The 20,347-nt window shown below is 38.4% G+C and overlaps 2 protein-coding genes across 3 annotated transcripts in view; one reads left to right on the top strand and one right to left on the bottom strand.

The window, feature by feature from the left end:
• Window positions 1-5,658, bottom strand: part of LOC124622451 (proteasome maturation protein) — a 34,323-nt gene extending 28,665 nt beyond the window's left edge. The window contains exons 1-2 of the mRNA XM_047148152.1: window positions 5,498-5,658; window positions 5,228-5,325 (exon numbers count right to left, since the gene is read on the bottom strand). Coding sequence (XP_047004108.1) covers window positions 5,228-5,325; window positions 5,498-5,500 — 101 coding nt within the window. The 5' untranslated portion in view covers window positions 5,501-5,658. The remainder of the gene's footprint in view (window positions 1-5,227; window positions 5,326-5,497) is intronic.
• A 355-nt stretch (window positions 5,659-6,013) lies between these two features.
• Window positions 6,014-20,347, top strand: part of LOC124622449 — a 34,847-nt gene continuing 20,513 nt past the window's right edge. The window contains exon 1 of one of the 2 annotated variants that reach the window (XM_047148150.1): window positions 6,014-6,125. In XM_047148150.1, the coding sequence (XP_047004106.1) occupies window positions 6,069-6,125 (57 nt within the window). In that variant the 5' untranslated portion in view covers window positions 6,014-6,068. The remainder of the gene's footprint in view (window positions 6,126-20,347) is intronic. The other variant, XM_047148151.1, reaches the window with a different exon arrangement.

Here is a 20,347-nt window from a genome sequence, read left to right as displayed (position 1 = left end):
CAAATCAATTTTAGTGATAGAAAGACAATTAAGTTACTGGAAAACAATGAAAATACGTGTACGAAAAATTAGGCCTACTCGCGACTATGTAAACAGTGGTTCAGAAGTTTTTTACTGGAAATTACTTAAGAGATAACGATACTCTACAGATATATAGGGGCAGCAAACGTATTTAGCACACTAAACTATCAGTAAATGCACTTAAAATTGCGATATGAAGTTTAATCTGAAAGGTCAAATGTTCGGCCTGGCCGCAATATGTAAACAAAACGAACTTTACGTGACTACTGTGAAAATATGCGAGTAAGACAAAAACCTTTAATGGTACGCTTGAAGAGCACTATAATTAACGTAATAAATTAGTTTCAAGTGTTATAAACAGTTTGTTACTACTTAAATTACTTATCTTGTACGAGAGCTGTGTGATGAATGATCAAATGGCTGGAATCAGTAACTCAAACTGATCTATGTAGGTGGTCAAGTCTAATTAACAATTCCAAATATTTGATGGTTCATAATTTTGGACAGATTTCTATAGTCTATTTCTTATTCATCTCAGAACTACCATGAGAAAGTAACAAGTATTGTAGGTACAGCCTCCAAATTTTTCTCTTTTTCACACCGGTGATGCGAGTAATACCATACCGTCGATGAAGAAACAATACCACGTAACTGACAATTTGCTGATTTTTCGTTTTTCAGTCAGAAGATGTCGTTGACCATACGCACATCCGCTCTTAATGCCATAATGACGAATTTTTAATTATTTACCATGAAAAAAATTATGTAAAACAATACCGCGTATGTGACACAGCAAATAAATAGATGGCAATACCACGGAACTGTAGAGAATTAAATACCGCGTATCTACAATTTATGGATACTGTAAACAATATCGTGTAAATACAAAAGTGCGTGCAGCCACAGCACATTGTTACTGCCTTATTACGTATTTAACAGTGCTCAAAAGTGGTTCCATGCTTGTAGCTTCATTTTTCATAATGGACAGCGACATAGATGATTTTTTTACCAAAGAAGAAATTGTTTCTCAGCTGAAATCAGCTTATGAAAGAGGAGAATCGTTCCCGAGAGTGACTGATAACGGTAAGAAAATTGTTTTATTATTCACCTTTGAATGTTAGTAGCACAGCAAGTGTCTTATTGTGATATAAATCAGAGCGAACCCACATCACTCGTTCTGTGCTTTATTCATTTCTGCCAAAGATTTCTAGACTGTCCACTTTCTTGTAGGATCTCCCGTAAATGCAGAACAAACAACAGGTGAGAAAAGTCGTAACACAGAAGTTACATTTACCGAAGAAGAATTAATTTCGTATATGGGGTTCTCGGTTACTGTTCCTGAAACATCTAATGACGCAGGCAAATTTTCTTGGGATTATTGTTAATAGTATCACTGATGCCGTCATTTCTCACAAATACATGAATTTGAGCTTCATCTTTGTCTGCTTAATTAATATATAAATATTTTTCCATCTAGAAACTTCAGTGGCTGTATCCACCAATGCTCAAAATGAAACCACAGTCACTGTTTCCATTAAAGACGGCAGTACCTCACACTCATTGCTATGCGATGGTGCTCATTGTTTGCCAAACACTCTGGATAAATTGTCAGAAGATCACGGAAGCAATAATAATGCTGACAGTGAAGGCCAAGAATTTTATGGTGACGTAAGCAGTGACAGGAAAAGGAAGTCTAGACCACATCCTGCAGATCAGAAGAAAAATGCCAATAAAATTCTGAGAATGCATGGGCAGGCGTATATTGGATACAAAAGAAGTCGAATTGGTAAAATCACTCATGATACTCCAAGAGGGGCACGAAAAGTAGGTCCAACATGTACTTTGAAGACGTGCCAGAAATACGTTCAATGGAGGTGTCATCAGTTTTCTGCTGATGATAGGCAGGCAGTATTTAACACATTTTGGGAAACGATGTCATGGGATCAGATAAAGGTTTACATTATTAACCTTGTGGACATAATTTAAACCAAACGTCCAGGGAAGTACACTGGCAAATCCATGAGAAAAGGGACGCTCGTTTATCGTTTGAAAAATGAGCTGGAGAAACAAAGTATGCAAAAAGATGTTTCTCAATACTCGGGATTAAAGAATGGACAGTCCGATATTGGCTGGGTAATTCCACACATGGGATTAGTCCTGATACAGAATTGTCATGACCTCGAATCAAACAGATGAAGAAGAAAGATTAGAAAACCTTCATAAAAGAATTCCTGGACTCTCTTCTGAAACTTCCATCGCATTACCGCAGGAAATCCTCCTCAAAGTTGTACCTTGAGCCTATTCTACAATCCAAACAACAGGTGTATGGACTACGTGGAAAAAGTCATGCAGAGAAGGTTTCACCATTAAGTCAGGCTACCTTTAACTTGATTTTAGAAAATGGTAATATTAGCTTATTTTGCCCCAAGAAAGGCCAGTGCGACTTGTGTTGTAGTGAAGACGTGTGGAAGCAACACACAGAATGGAAAGAGCAGGCAAGGATGCAAAAAGATGCTGACAAGAAAGAAGCCCAGCAGAAGCTCTGCTCAGTGCACACCATGGACTCACAGGCCGTGAAAGTAGCTCCATTTTTAAGTGCAAGTGCAGTTTATTATAAAACAAAGTTGGCTGTTCATAACTTTACAATGTATAATTTAGAAAGTCATGATGCAGTATGTTACTGGTTCAATGAAACGCACGGTGATTTGGTTGCATCATGTTTTGCTTCATGCGTCGTGGACACCCTATCCAGAATAATTAAGGAAAACCCCATTCAAGTCATTCTGTATTTTGATGGCTGCACATATCAGAATAGAAATGTGATATTATCAAATGCTCTTTTAAGATTAGCAATTGATACTGGAGTATTGATCACACACAAGTTTTTGGAGAAAGACCATACTCAGATGGAATCTGACTCAGTTCACAGCTCCATTGAGTGCAAGCTTAAAGGACGTGAAGTTACACTTCCTAGCCAATACGCTACGATATCTAAAGAATTGAGAAAAAAGCCACATCCATGCGAAGTCCATTACCTAGATTATTCCTTTTTCATGAAATATGCAGAGAAACGTTTGTGGCTGTACAACTCAATTAGGCCTGGAAGAGCTGTAAAAAATGAGCCTACAGTTACCAATCTGAGGGCACAACGGTACCGCCCACATGGTATTATTTACTACAAGTGCTCTTTCAACGAGGTGTGGTAAGAATTACCGAGGCATCCGAGGAAAATTCTTGGAGATGTTTGCTTCCCGAAACTATACAACGAAAGACGGAAAAATCAAGAAATCCAAATGGGATCATTTACAACAACTTAAATCTGTTCTTCCTAAAGATTGTCATAGTTATTATGACAACATTCCTTATGAATGAAAATTATCGCGGAGGTAACTGTGTGACGAGTATCAGTGCAGTGTGATTCTCTGTTGCTGCTTTGAGTGACGTTTAGGATTTTTCTTGAAGAAATGTGCAGACATTATCGCAAATATGTAAACAGTATATTTATTTAAAATGTTTCTATGAAATCTTTCAATAAAAATGATTAATGCTCCAAAACATGTTCTTCCTAGCTTTCCCTTCACCAAATACCAATGTAAATGTGTCAAGTCGTGCCGGGAGACTGACAAACAAATACAGCATAAGTAGCAGATCATGGCATAAATACCCAGACAATTCCGCGTATGTGCCGTAATTAAGCTGAATAAAGCATTTTTTTTGTTTCACATTTTTATTTGATCCAATCTTTCCTTGTACTGCTACGATGCAAATTTAGTGCTGCTGTGAAATGTATTAGGCACTTTAAACAGTTTTTTGTCTCTCGTGTAAAATTCTTATTTTGTTACTTATGCAGTATTGTTTCTTCACCAACGATATGTAGAAATCCTGTAACACTTTAGTGCACACACTTGTTGTTAAAACGGTCTATATAATGAACTGTGGAATGGTTGTAATCTATAACTCGAATTAACCTGTATAGGGCAGTTCCAGTTACCGATTCCAGTATTTGTGAGGCCCAACTTTTTGTGAATTTTCGATAGTTTTGTACTAGTCCTATTAGATTTAATAATAATTATTACAAGTTTATGTTAGTTCACAGTATTATGACTTCATCTTGCACTATACTGCAATGGATTTAAGGGTTCTCTGTGCTTTTCTTACTTGCATAAATTACGATAATAATGAATTCAGACATGTATACTTCTCTTTTTCTGTTCTTATTTATTTTCATTACTTTTAATTCTTGTCAATATAATTTGTGACTAAATATTAATCACGTGAACTGTGATTCTAATTTTATCGTATGCTACATTCTTGTTTGCAAACATGATCAGTTGCTTTCAATGATTGCCTCTATGTAGCCTATCTGACTTAGGTATGACGTCATTGCTCAAAGCCGACAAGTGGAATCAGACAATAGAATTGACCCTACTTCTGTATGTGTGAAAGTAAGCAGTAGCTTGTATGTGGTAAGTCAACTGGCATACATAGTCCAAAGTCAAACATAAAAAATGGTTTACTATGGAACAATTTATCCATTTCTTAATTATGATATCGAACCGTAGGGTTGCATGGCAGACCTGCACCTGCATGTTATAGCAATATTACAGAAAAGACCCATTAGGTTAATGTATGGACTGAAGTCCAGAGAGTCCTGTCAAGAAACCTTTGTCCAGGACAAATTTTTAACAGCATATCCCTTGTATGTGTATAAACTTATATTTTTTCTTAATAGTAAAAACAAAGTAAATAATAAGTGCAGTGATACACATAATTACAATACTAGAAGTAAGAGTAACTACTTCAGACGAGGGCAAAATTAAAAACAACAGACAACAATCTTTATATTAATGGGCATATATGGTTCAACAAGCTGCCACATGCTTTGAAAACTGTTCCACAGGGAGTTAAAAGGCTTCTTAATAAATAAATGTTTATATTGACTCAGTGAATTCTAATTTATTTGACCTCTTTTGTAACATAATTAGACGATTAAGATGAATGTAAGCACCAGTATTGTATGTAAGTGTTATCTATACTAATCTAAACAACCTATGTATGACGTGTGCAAAAGCCATCAGTTTGGCGGCCTATACTAAAAAAAAAGAATAAATATACGTTATACTCCAGTTATAATGTTAATATAAATTTGATCACGTAAGCTAATGATCAGTGGTAGAATTAGTAATAATTTTTCATATCTTCTCACCCGTAGACCATTGGATCCGGAACTCCATAATGGCCTTCCTGGATTTCGAACTTCCCTGCTGCAGAAGGCTTAGGTTTCACAGATGGCAAGCCAAAACTCTGCAACACGAAAACAAATAAATAAAACGATGAGTATCATCAACGATTTATGAAATTAAAGAGCATTTAAACGTTCAAGACACCCATGTTGCAAATTCAAAATTGCTCTGTCATGTCAAAACTATTCACATTACAAATGATTTGACATAATGTGGCGTGACAAGAAAATTACCATTCTGATACTAGCTTATTCACAGGCTGTACTTCACACAAACTTATAGACCGGAGTTTATTTCCTAGTTTCCAAGAGCACTTCCACTATATCCCACTGTTTACAAATTATTTACAACAGTACCCTGCTACCCTCTTTCGTCTTGACGCGCCAAAGATCACGATGTGGTTTGTCAGCAATTTTACCCAAAGATTATTAGTGATCTAAAAAGTTCATGGACGTTCGAAACTTCTCAAATTTCCTTGAACTCGCCACATGCCTGAAAAATATATGAATATTAGCCAATTTCGAGTTATATGAATAATATAAACTATAACCCATTCGAGTTTGCACAGCTTTATAAAATAATCTGTACATGAATTTTCCGTTCATATACTGCAGATGAATACAGAGATCTTTATTATAACATAAATTAGAATTTATGGCTCATTTAGTTATGAGATTGATTTATTGACGCAAATTCAGATTTTTTTCCCATTAGTCAGCAATTCGTTCTGTTGTTGATCTATCTTTCCAGCGATTTGTGTTATCAATTTTCCCGCGTGTGTGTTGTTCCAAATCATGCTGTGGAATGGCGAACGGGAAGGGGGAAATTCAACAAGCTTATGTACAGGAGAGTGATTCGTCAGTATGTATTGCTTCATATAGCAATTGTATTTAACCACAGATTTTTTTAAACAATTTAACTGTAGACGGTAGGGAGTTTAAGGAGTGATCCTTGTCATTTTAATGAAAAATAAACGGGCAAAGCATATGGGGATATGGTGAAGACAATTGCTGGCTTTTCTCGCTAGGAGTTGCCTATTGTGTGGCATGACCTCCCCCCACCCCCTCTTTATTGAGTTTTCTCGTCGTCGTATACAATAAGATCAAAAACAATTGATTTTTGTCGAGTATGCTGCAACTATTCCAGTAAAATTTCCTGGACCAAAAAATCCAATGCATAATGTTTATATAACACAGTAGGTGGTACGTAGAGGCCGAGGTGCTTTAAATGATAACAGAAATTGCTTACATACATTGTTTCACTTGTCGTGTTCCACAAATCATATAAAATACTTCTGCAACGTGTACGAACAACCAATTACAGCTAGTGCCAATGAAATCGCATAGATAACCATAGGAATTATTTCTTGATTACTTTATATATGCTTATGTACTTTTTAAAAAACTCGCTGCTCTTCTTTCAGCAGTCATCTTCTGTTTTTTATGTGATTCACAAAAACAGGTTTACATCTAAGACTTTACATTATCAGATGCCTATAATTGCAAGTTATAGTTTGTCTAATGTGAGTTTCGTGTTTCAGTTGAGTATATATCCCGGAGTTCAGGAATCAGATAAATTATGAAAGATGGTAATAAGTTACTCATTTTTTCTTATTGAAGGGGTTTCCTGCGTGACGTCTGTTGACAACCTGTTACAGTCTTTGCAGCAGCATTTATGAACTCTAATTCTGAATATTAGATAGGGATACATAGTCTGCATAAAACATAGCTGTACCACTGTGCCTGTGGAAGCACTCTGGTTGTAGATTTAACAGCTCAACATCTAAACTCCACAAACCATTGTGAAGTGCATGGCAGGAGATACATCCCACTACAAGTTATTAGGGTTTTCCCACCATTCTATTCACAAATGGAGTGTGGCATGGATGATTGTTTAAATACTTCCATGGATACTCTAATTAATATAATCGTGTTCTCAAGATCCCTGTGGCAGCGCTAGAGGATTGTAGTGTATTCCTATGGTCATCGTGTAAAGCCGTTTCTTGAAACTTTGTTAGTTGGCATTCTTGGGTACTTTACGCCTTCTTCAGAGGTCTGCAAATTCAGCATCTCTGTGACACTCTCCCACTGATCGAATAAATCTGTTACCATTCATGCTTGTCCTCTCTGTATGCGTCCAATATCCTCTGTTAATCCTATTTGGTCAGGTCCCACACACTTAAGCAATGTTCTAGGATGGGTCGCATGAGTGATTTGTAAGAAATCTGCTTTGTAGACTGAGTGCATTTCCCCAGAACTCGTTCAACAAACCAAAGTCTACCACCTGCTTTACCCACGACTGAACTTATGTGACCATTACATTTCATATCCCAACAAAGTATTACACCCAGATGTTTGTATGAGTTGGCTGATTCCAACTGTGTCTCATTGATATTGTAGGGTACTACGTTTTTTGTTTTGTGATTTACACAGTTTTATATTTCTGAACATTTAAAGCAAGTTGCCAATCTTTGCACCACTTTGAAATCTTATCAGGATCCGTCTGAATAATTAAGTAGCTTCTTTCAGACAATACTTCATTAGAGATAACTGCATCATCTGTAAAAGTCTGAGGTTACTGTTAATATTGTCCACAAAATCATTAATGTGAAACGTGAACAGCAAGGGTACCAACATACGTCCCTTGGGCATACATGAAGTTATTTAAACTTCTGTCAAAGAATCTCCATTGAAGATAACTTGCTACGTCCTCCCTATCTAGAAAAGATTAACACAATAACAAATTTCCCTTGATACCCCAAATAAGTGTACTGGGGCAATTCCATTGGAAATCATCAGATGAGGGTTCCATCATGGTTACAGATTTTAGTGAAATTTGGTACAGTTAATAACAGCACTAAAGTAAGTTCATATCTCAGCCTGGGGGGGCTGAGCTAGGCCCTCCCAGAGTTACAATTTTTTTTTCTTCAAAAAACATGCCACCATGCGTGACCTCCTAGCTCCTGTACTAAATCAGATAAAAACAAAAGGTGGGTCTCATTTGAAAGGTAACACCTCTCCCTTGTAGGAGAAAGCAAGGATGTGTTGCAATGATTCATGGTTCAGAAGTAAGACATAGGCAAACAGCTACACAAGTTATCACATTTTTGGACGTTTCCAATATTTTTTATCTCGTGTGAATAATTGTACTGAAACAATATTTGGTGTATATAGAGAGGTGATAAGGCTGAATTCATGCAACAAATTTAGTTGTGTTAGTTGCATGCACACATTGAGTTTTTGGATTTGGAAAATCCTGAAATTGTCAAAAATCATTATTAGGGACCTCCCCAAATGCAATGTGTGCAAGGTCAAAGTGTGCTGCAAATTGGTTCATTATGTAGCTTGTATCTAAGTCTAATTACAGCCAAAATATCTTTGTGTTTCTCCCATTTATTGTAAGTCATTTAAGAATGTTCTAATACTGATGAACGTATTATACCAGGCCTTCTATGAGTGAATGACCTAGGATGGAAGTGAAAAATGTGAAGGTCATGACAGTGAATAGTTTCAATGGAATCCCAAGGCACTGAAATTACATGTAGAGAATAGCAACATTTCCCCCTTTCGTTTATCACCAGAGAGAAATTAGTGGTAGTGGTAAACATCAGGTTGTCATGTGTGCAATGATTTCACACCATTATTGACAAACAGTTCATTGTTGCAATGATTGCCCACCATTATTGACAAACAGTTCATTATTAAACTCGTTTTCAGTAGCATAGCCAGAAAGTCTGGAAATTACACTCATGCTAACAAATTAAGGATAATTGCAAAATCTGGTGCCACACAACGTGGCACTACGCAAAACTGACGCTAATAGCAAAGGCACATAGGGAGCACACACGACACAGATCTGCAAGTCCACAGTATTGGTGATAAGTTGAGAAAACCGTTCCGAAACAAGTGGTACAAAATGCCGCTGTTTCCTGTGCATGTACCCTGACATCAGTATGGAATACGATCCTCATGCACATGTACACAGGCTGCACAATGGGTTGGCATACTCTGGATCAGGTGGTTGAGCAGCTGCTTGGGTATAGCCTCCCATTCTTGCACCAGTGCCTGTTGGAGCTCCTGAAGTGTCATATGGGTTTGAAGACCTGCAGCAATTATGTCGACTGAGAGCATTCCAGACGTGCTCGATGGGGTTTAGGTCCGGAGAACAGGCAGGCCATTCCATTCGCCTGATATCTTCTGTTTTAAGGTACTCCTCCACGATGGCAGCTCGGTGGAGCCATGCATTATCATCCATCAGGAATAAGGTGGGACCCACTGCACCCCTGAAAAGGTGGACATACTGGTGGAAAATGACATCCCAATACACCTGAACCGTTACAGTTCCTCTGTCAAAGACATGCAGGGGTGTACGTGCACTAATCATAATCCTACCCCACACACTCAAACCGCAACCTCTGTACAGGTCCCTTTCAAGGACATTAAGGTGTTGGTATCTGGTTCCTGATTCACGCCAGATGAAAACCCAGCGAGAATCACTGTTCAGACTATACTTGAACTCATCCGTGAACATAACCTGGGACCACTGTTCCAATGACAATGTACAGTGTTCTTACGCCAGGCTTTACGGGCTCTCCTGTGATCAGGGGTCAGTGGAATACACCTTCCAGGTCTCCCAGTGAATAAACCATGTCTGTTCAGTCGTCTGTAGACTGTGTGTCTGGAGACAACTGTTCCAGTGGCTGCGGTAAGGTCCCAAGCAAGGCTACCTGCAGTACTCCGTCAACTTCTGCGGGCACTGATGGTGAGATATTGGTCTTTTTGTGGTGTTGTACTCTGTGGATGTCCCGTTCTGTAGTGCCTGAACACGTTTCCTGTCTGCTGGAATCATTGCCATAATCTTGAGATCACACTTTGTGGCATGCGGAGGGCCCGTGCTATGACCTGCTGTGTTTGACCAGCCTCCAGTCGCCCTAGTATTCTACCCCTCATAACGTCATCAATATGTGTTCTTTGAGCCATTTTCAACACACAGTCACCATTAGCATCTCTGAAAACGTCTGCACACTTACTTGCTGCACCGTACTCTGACATGCACCAACACACCTCTGCATATGTGGACTGCTGCCAGCGCCACCATGCGACGACCGCAGGTCAAATACACCGCATGGTCATACTCCAAGGTGATTTAAAGCCGCAAACCGCCCACCAGAGTGTTGTTTCACCACGTATCAGCATTATCCTTAATTTATGAGCGTAAGTGTAGTTGGCACCACCAAGTTCTTTTGCAATGATTTCTTTTTTACAATGAAAGCTCTCCCATCTGGCACTAAAGTCATGCATTGGTTTTTGATAGTAAAGAAAGACTTTAATTTCATTGAGTCTTGCTCAAGATCTACTGAATTCTGTTAGTTATATTTTCATTCAAATTGATTTTTCCTACATAAACACGGAGATGGATAGCACATGCTACTCATGATGGATGGGACGATTTATATGAGATAATTAAGTTAAAACCTATCCCCTAAAGCATCAAACTATGACACTGCTATCTTTCAGAGATGTTTTCTGAAGTGTCCAAAGCGCATTAAGCTGATTTCAACATTAAATTTTTAAATTTTCACTCTGTTTTATTTTTATGGTGTTAATCCAGAATTATTAGTCAAAACTGCAGACAAAAATAATGGTGAATTACCGAAATTGCCCATTAATCTTGCCTATCAAATAATAAATATTTGAGTTCCAGCTAAAGATATCAAGGATTTAAATTAAACATTTTATATTCATTTCCTTAACTCCAAATATCCCATCTATCACTTGTGGAAAGCCCTTTACATGTAATAATAATTTATTGTTTTTATATACAGACAGCAACTTAACATACCACATGTAATACAGTTCTGCCAGCCCAGGAATCCTAATGGGTCCACCACCATCATCGAATCACAGCTGAGCTGTCATGGTGCACAGTATTGAATCATCTTATTAGGAGTGTGCATACACTACAATTCAATATGGAAGTGAGTCGTGAAGTGCATGGTCAGTGTATGGATGGCAGAGAGAAATGTTTTCTTGGTACAGCATTAGAACAGGAGTGTCATAAACTCTTACTGTAGACAATCAGGACTCAAACAGATGTGTGATTATAGTGATGAGACAAAACACCTTCTGCTGTTCGTACAGGATTACAAATTGATGATAAGGAAACTTTGTGTCACTATCATGAGAAAGTATACCTGGACAATTTTACAGAGAACTATATGCTGCAGCCAGTAGTTCAAATGATAACGGTAGGATTACACTCTATAAAATCTACAACAAAGTTCTGAATAAGACCATTCAGGCAGCAAAGAACATGTGCTTGAAGGCAGAAATTGACAACTCGAGCAATAAAGTAAAAACTATCTGGAAATTTGTAAAGAAGGAAACGGGGAAAAATGCAGCTTGTAGTGAAAATATCCAAATCAAAAGTGAGGGTAATCTTGTTAGCGATCCAAAAACAGTTGCAGACACATTCAACAACAATTTTTTAACAGTAACAGAAAAAATAGGTTTACAAGGGTCCATGAAGCAAGCCATCAATCTTTTGAAAGCTAGAGTACCTGGTTCAGTATAACACATTAAGGTAAAAACAGTCACTATTCAAGAAATTGAAAGAGTTATTAAATTCCTGAAAAGTAAAAACTCTGCTGGAATTGACAACATTTCCAACAAATTATTAAAATAACGCTCCAGCCATGTAAGTTAAGTCCTTTGCCACATTTTTGATGCGTCACTTAAGCAAGGAATAGTTCCTGAGAGGCTTAAGTATGCAGTTGTAAAACCGCTGTATAAGAAGGGGGATAAGACGGATACTGCTAACTATAGGCCAATATCACTACTGACAAGCTTTTCAAAGATTTTAGAGAAACTAATGCATGCCAGGATTGTTAAGCATCTCAGTGAACACAATAGCTTCAGCAAAAGTCAGTTTGGATTTCAGAAAGGTTTGTCAACAGAAGATGCAATATCTGCATTTACTGGCAAACTCTTGGAATCTGTCAACAAAAAACTGAAAGTGATTGGCATATTTTGTGACCTAACAAAAGCATTTGACTGTGTAAATCACCAAATTCTTTTACAAAAAGCTGCACATCTCGGTATAAGTGGTGCAGCAGGGAAATGGCGTGACTCGTATCTGTCAAACAGGAAACAAAAAGTTGTAGTAGATAGTCAAGATGGGGTACCATCACATGTGGAGTGCCGCAGTGCTCAGTTCTGGGTCCCCTACTTTTTATTATATTTATAAATGATCTCCCTTTCTCTACGGAATATTGTAGATTCACCATTTTCACTGATGACACTACACTACTTATTGATAATTCAGTAGATAAACTTGAGGTAACATCAAATAAGGTTTTAAATGAAACAGTGAACTGGTTCAACATTAATGGTCTTTCTTTAAATTACTGTAAAACAAACTACATTCAGTTCCACAAAACATCCAAAGATGAGGAAATAGGGAAATACGGAAGCGTCCGATCCCACCCGTCTGCTTTGACCCATGACGTCACAAATATGGCGGAAACAAAAACAAACACACACACTTTCCACAAGAAGCCTAATGACACTAACGGGACAAGCGCGGGAAATGGGGTGTTTTGGGTGGGGGGCAAACTAAATATAAACAAATTTAGACGCCTTGCGTGGCTACAACGTGTAAGTGAAGACAGCCATGCATGAATACCCACCCACCTCCCCAGGGGTCGTAACCCCTGCAACCCATAGAAGATAAAGATGCTTCAGTAGCTGATTAGTGTTTTTTGTCTTTTTTTAAAAAAAAAAATCTGACGGGATAGAACGAACAGATCAGAAAGATAAATATAATAAACTAAAACAGAAATTCGAGGAAACAGATAATTAAAATAAGTAATAAGTGTTTTTAAATAAAAAAATAAAAAAAAAAATCTCACGAGATAGAATGAACAGATCAGAAAAGTAAATAAAATAAGATAAAACGGAACTGGAGACAGCCACACTCAAACCAAACTCCGCGCCGTCATGACGTCACACACGACAACTCCCTTACGTCACTGGTCAAAGCCGACGCGTTGGATCGGACGCTTCTGTCGACCCGGAAATAGTAATAAAAATAGGTGATCAGACAATAACCAGGGTAGATTCCTCAAAATACCTAGGCTTGCATATTGATAGCAAACTGAATTGGTCAAACCACATCGTGGATCTATCCAAAAGACTAAGTTCAGCAACATACGCATTGCGCATTGTTTCTTCTTATAGAAATAGGGAAACCATGAAGTCAGCGTATTATGGTTACTTTCATGCAATTATGGCATTTGGAATTATATTTTGGGGAAATCAGCCACTGGCTAAAAAAGTACTGTGTGTACAAAAAAAAGACATAAGGATCATGTGTGAAGTCCATCCTAGAGCCACATGCAGGAATCTTTTTAAGAAGCTTGAAATACTTACATCTACTGCTCAATATATATTCTCATTGATGTGCTTCATAAGGAAAGAAAAATCCATCTTTAAGCTGACTAGTGCATATCAGTCACAATACTAGAAGGAAACATGATATCCACTATGAAGAGCCAAATCTAAGTATGGTGCAGAAAGGAGTCCATTTCAGTGGCTGTAAGATTTTTAATGCCCTCCCTTCAAGAATTAAGTGTTTGGTAGATGATGATCTCTTGTTTAAAAAAACCTTAAGGCAGTTCCTATTGCAAGGATCAGTTTATACAATAGAAGAGTTCCTGTACTACAGTGTTTAACATTTCTTGTATTGTAAATTGCAAATGTATTACCAAATTTGTGTTTGTAATACCAAATATTTTTATTGTAAACATATATTTTGCAATATTTATTTCTCTGTAACACTTATTATTTTGCAATCTTTATCTATCTCTAAAATGTATTTTTTGTAATGGGGCCCAAGTTACTGTGTACTGTTTTTTGTTTTGTAATCTCTATCTATCTCTAAAATGTATTTTTTGTAGTGGGACCTAAGTTACTGTTTTTGTTTTGTTTTATATATTACCTTAAATTCTGGCCAAAAGCATGTAAAATTGACAGATTCCATATCCTGTGATAGTGTCACAACAAGGATCACCAGAACAAGAGATAAATAAATAAATAAAATATAAATAAATAAACACACATTTTTGGTCATGTATGTTGTGACCTTTTCTCTCGTCACAAGACTGTGGTAAAAAAGTTTCTGAGAGTTTTTTCCACAGAACTGTGTAGGCAGATTTCTGGTAATGTTAATTTTACACCTGGCAAATCTCTGTGCTCAAAGTGTTATTGGATGATTAACACCATTATAAGAGGCAACCAAGAGAATGAATGTTCAATAAATACAAGTGACAGTTTTCAACCTATTGAAGAATTTGTAGCTGCAGTGAATACGGCCTGTAGTCCTCTCGTTGTGTCACCACTTAAGAAACGGCATCTGAGTAGTAGTAAAAGAGTCTCATATGGCAAAAAGAAGTACAAGAAAATCTGTTCTGCTGTTCATAAGCACTTTGAAAACAGTCTCAAAGTTACAATATCTTATGATGAGGATCATATCCCTTCAACTTCCCTCGAGACAGGCTTTGCTGGTCTTATTGAACAGCTAAAACAAAAATATAAAATGGTTACCTATGAAATAAAAATCAAGATTATCAGTCTCCTTCCTTCGAAGTGGGCAACTGCATATTGTACTAGGAAATTTGGGGTGTCAGAATATTTGGTTCGGAAGGCCAGGGCACTGAAGGAAAAGCAAGGAACCTTGCCTGATGTGACACAGTGTGGACGTGAGTCTTTATGTGATAATGTACAACGTGCTGTTTGTACATTTTATGAAGATGATGAGTACAGTCATTTGTGTCCAGGGATGAAAGATTTTGTATCTGTCCGATCGGAATGTGGTGTTAAAGAACACAAGCTGAAATGTCTTGTTTTAGTGAATTTGAAGAAGCTGTATGCAGCTTTCAAAGAGACGTTTCCCCACTTATAAAACTGGTTTCTCAAAATTTGCACAGTTGCGTCGCAAATGGTGTGTACTCGTGGGTGCTCATGGAACCCATGCTGTGTGTGTTTGTATTCATCACCAGAATTTGGAGCTAATGTTAGGTGTCGCCAAGCTTAATAAGACTACTACAGACTTACTTGAAAATATTGTGTGCTCTACAGAAAGCTAGGACTGTATGTTTTATAAGTGTCATAAGTGCCCTGGAGTACATTGTATTTCATCTCTTATTGCAGAATCAGAAGCACTGTGTTTGACTGAAGATGTCCAGTATATGGCAGTGGAAACTAACAGATTGGTGTACATTGATATCAGTGGTGGAAACAGTTGATGGTTTCATACACAGTTTTTGCAACAAACTGGAATTGCTGAAAAGTCATCATTTTATAACAAAACAGCAATCACATTATCTAGCTTCACTGAAAGAAACACTTGGCCCAACAGAGTGTATTGTGATTGGGGTAATTTTTCTGGGAATTACTCGTTTATTGCAAAAGATGCAGGACAAGGATTTCATTGGCAGCAATCCGGGACCACAGTGCGTCCTTTTGTAGTTTATCACCGAAATCAGGGTCAGGGTCATCAACTGTACAGACAATGTGCACAATAAGTGACTGTCTCATTCACTCAACAGCTGCAGTACATTATTATCATAAAACCATTATTCCCCATGTAAAAGATGCAATGCCACACTCAGGAAAAAGTGCATTGTTTCAGTTTAAGTCTTACAGTGCTCTTTGGAATTCTTCTTGCTGTATCGTATCTCCCATCGCATCTTTGCCTGTGTCTCCTTCCTTGTCTATAACATTCTTTTCAAGTTTGTTTGCTTTTTTATAATCCTTCTGTAGACTTATTCCACTTTCAGCCTTTCCTTATTTGCTAAGTATTGGCTCACCATTTGAACCTTTAATATTCATACAGCCTTTTGTCTTTTTCCTAAAAGTCTCTGTAATTTTTCTATACACTCCTCCACCTTTCCCATTGTCATGTGTGCTTCTGCAAACTTGCATTTGTCCTCCAACCATTCCTGCTTGACATTTTACAAGTTCCATTAATATCATTTTTTTAGACAGCTGTATTCTCTTTTTACATGCTTCACTGCTGATTTTTCCCCCACTAATTAGTTTAAACATCTCATGTTATCCAAAGATTTCTACTAGGCCTTCTCTTTTTGCCTATCTGATACTCTGGTTTCATCTTTCAGAGGTACTTATTTGTCTTCTACTGTATTCCTTTCCCCTATTTCAGTCAATTGTTGTTTAATGTTCCCTTTGAAACTCAACAACATCTAGTTCATACAGTTTATCCAGGCCCCTGCTCCTTAATGTACTACCTTTCTGCTATTGTATTTTATTCTTTGCTTTATAACAAACAAATTATGGTCAGAGTCAACATCTGGTTCTGGAAATGCATTACAGTTTAAAATCTTGTTTCAAATTTTCTGTCTTACCGTTCATTACATCATCAGCCTGAAGCATTTTAGTGTGTCTAGGTCCCTTCCACATGTACAGTCTTCTTTCACAATTTTTGAACCTAACATTAGCAGTGATTAAATTGTGCTCTGTGCAAAATTCAACCAGATGTCTTCCTCTTTCATTCCTTTCCCCCAGTCCTTACTTTCCTATTATTGTTTCTTCTTGTCCTTTTTCTGCCATTGAATTCTAGTTTCTTATCACAATTAAATTGGCAATAGTTTCTGATCACAATTAAATTGTCATCTCCCTTAAAAATCTGAATAACATCTTTTATCTTATTGTGCTTTCTTTCAGTCTCTTCATTATCTGTTGAGCTACTTGGCATTGCTGTGGTGGGTGTTTGTTTTGTGACTATATTATCTTTCACAAAGTGTTTGCTATGCTGTTTATGGTAGCTTATGCACATTCCTAGCACACTGGACTTGCATTTGGCAGAATTCAGCTCAAACCTGTGTTCAGGCAGATGCTGGGATGTTTCCTTTGAAAGGGCATGGCTGATTTCCTTCTCCATCCTTCCCTAATCCGAGCTTGTGCTCCGTCTCTAATGACCTCCTCCTCCTCCTCCTCCTCCTCCTCCTCCTCCTCCCACATTCCTCTTTGCTTATTCATTATCAGACCTACTCCTGCATTATCCCTTTTTGAAACTGAGTTCTTATACTTCACTCAACTGACTGGAAGTCCTGTTCTTCACTAATTCTAACTTTAACTTACCCATTTCTCTTTTTAATTTCTCTAACCTTCCTAGCTAATTAGGGGTGGAAAGGAATCCAGAATTTACTCCCTTAATTATCAATATTAGCACAAGCTGGAATTGATTATTAGTACACTTTATAGAAGTAGCCTGCACTTGCTTTATCTACATATCAATTTATTAACTTGGCTTGTTCCACCTCCTTGAAGTCTCTCCTTCATGATGGGATTTACATAACACGATATGCAAGTGCAGCAGCACTACTGATCACTTCTGCCACAGATCTTACCTGGATGCCTTAGTAAAACAGAAAATTTCTAAATGTGCAACACTTCAGTTAATTACTACAATATAATAATCAAATACATCATTAGTGCAGGAGATTGGAAGCTGCTGTGAATGGATGCGTGATGGGAGAGCTCCCGAGAGTTGTGTACCAGAGATACTGAAAGTGCTTGAAGTACTGTCCTCTGCTAGGGGTGTTGCACTCATTCTCCCAAGTTCAAGGCACTGTCTTCCACTGAAACAGAAACTGATCCAGTCGGACTCACTTCACCTGTTGGGAAACATACTGTGTCAAGAAAAGACAATTTGCAAAAGAGTTGAGATCTATTAATAGTCGACAGTTCAAATGTACAGCGAACAATGGTACAATGTAGGGAAATGACAGCAAAGGATGGTAAGGAACACCAGGCTCACTCAGTGTGTATGCCTGGGGACATTCTTTCTGAATGTTAAATGGTATTCTGGCAGTCATTGAGGGAACAGGGCGCAACCAACTGCAGATTGTGGTACATGTTGGAACAAATGCATGCCATCTTCTGAGGTCAGATTTGGCTCATTCCAGTGACTGGCAGAGAAGGTTGAGAAGACCAGCCTTGCCCATGGAGTTCCAGTGAATCTCACAATTTTCACCACTGTTCTCAAAACTGATAATGGACCACTGATTCTGAATTTGAGTGGAAAGCATGAACCAGAGACTTCAAAGGTTCAGTGACAAGTTAGACTGGAACTTCCTCCACTTGTGCCATAAGGATGGGAAATGTAGGCTCTCTTTAAAAGGCTCGGGTGTGCATTAGAGGCTGCTACGAGGGGCGTTTGAAAAGTCCGTGCAAAAATAAAAACTGCTTACGTGTTTGGGGTAAACCTTTTTTTATTTTTTGACATCATCTCCTCCTAGACTTATACACTTCGCCCAACGCTGTTCTAATTTGTTGATCCCTTCTGAATAATAGGAATTATCCAAGTCTGCAAAACAGCTATTAATTGCTGCAATCACCTCCTCGTCTGAATAAAATCTTTGTCCCGCCAAATAACCCACTGCTTCCAATTGTGTCTTGCTCCCATGAGCCTCCATTGCTCATAGCAACTCGTAACCATTATTATGTCATTCTAGACCCACTCAATGGACAATGGAAGTACAGCTTTGGTTCCATCACTTCCTTTTGGTATGGGACCCTCTGCCTTGCCTCTGGACAGTTGCATGATGCACGTGCTTCCTCGCATTTGGACCTTGCATGTAGGGCTATGGATGACCGTCCCATTTTGGCACTGCTGTAGCTCACGTTGAGTTATTATCACATTCTGCTCACCAACTTCCATTCGGAGTAACACGTCATCCTCTTTTATTTGCATGAACATCCCCACCGGTTCTAGCTTTACTGGACAGGTGTGCACCGTGTAAAATTTAAACATCACATGCTTGTCTGCCACCAATACCTTCACTTACACATACAGCTGTGTGCTATCTGTTTTTACATCTACAACTGCTCCATGTTAGTAGAAAGATAGGTTGTGGCTACAGGGCTCTGCCATTAAAAAATTCACAGTGCCGTAGACACTGGCGAGCAGATTGATGCCGTATTCCTGGACTTCAGGAAGGCATTTGATACGGTTCTGCACTTACGTTTAGTGAAAAAAATACGAGCTTACGGAATATCGGACCAGGTTTGTGATTGGATTCAGGATTTCCTAGAAGAAAGAACACAACATGTCATTCTTAACGGTTCAAAATCTGCAGATGTAGAGGTAATTTCGGGAGTACCGCAGGGAAGCGTGATAGGACCTTTATTGTTTACAATATACATAAATGACTTAGTTGACAACATCGGTAGCTCCGTGAGGCTATTTGCAGATGACACGGTTGTCTACAAGAAAGTAGCAACATCAGAAGACTCGTACGTACTCCAGGAGGACCTGCAGAGGATTAATGCATGGTGCGACAGCTGGCAGCTTTCCCTAAACGTAGATAAATGTAATATAATGCGCATACATAGGGGCAGAAATCCATTCCAGTACGATTATGCCATAGGTGGTAAATCATTGGAAGCGGTAACGACCGTAAAATACTTAGGAGTTACTATCCGGAGCGATCTGAAGTGGAATGATCACATAAAACAAATAGTGGGAAAAGCAGGCGCCAGGTTGAGATTCATAGGAAGAATTCTAAGAAAATGTGACTCATCGACGAAAGAAGTAGCTTACAAAACGCTTGTTCGTCCGATTCTTGAGTATTGCTCATCAGTATGGGACCCTTACCAGGTTGGATTAATAGAAGAGATAGACATGATCCAGCGAAAAGCAGCGCGATTCGTCATGGGGACATTTAGTCAGCGCGAGAGCGTTACGGAGATGCTGAACAAGCTCCAGTGGCGGACACTTCAAGAAAGGCGTTACGCAATACGGAGAGGTTTATTATCGAAATTACGAGAGAGCACATTCCGGGAAGAGATGGGCAACATATTACTACCGCCCACATATATCTCGCGTAATGATCACAACGAAAAGATCCGAGAAATTAGAGCAAATACGGAGACTTACAAGCAGTCGTTCTTCCCACGCACAATTCGTGAATGGAACAGGGAAGGGGGGATCAGATAGTGGTACAATAAGTACCCTCCGCCACACACCGCAAGGTGGCTCGTGGAGTATAGATGTAGATGTAA

Source organism: Schistocerca americana, chromosome 7, assembly GCF_021461395.2.
Source record: "Schistocerca americana isolate TAMUIC-IGC-003095 chromosome 7, iqSchAmer2.1, whole genome shotgun sequence".
Classification (NCBI taxonomy): Eukaryota; Metazoa; Arthropoda; class Insecta; order Orthoptera; family Acrididae; genus Schistocerca; species Schistocerca americana.
Note: the sequence above shows the minus strand (reverse complement) of the source record. Positions and strands in the feature narration are given on the sequence as shown.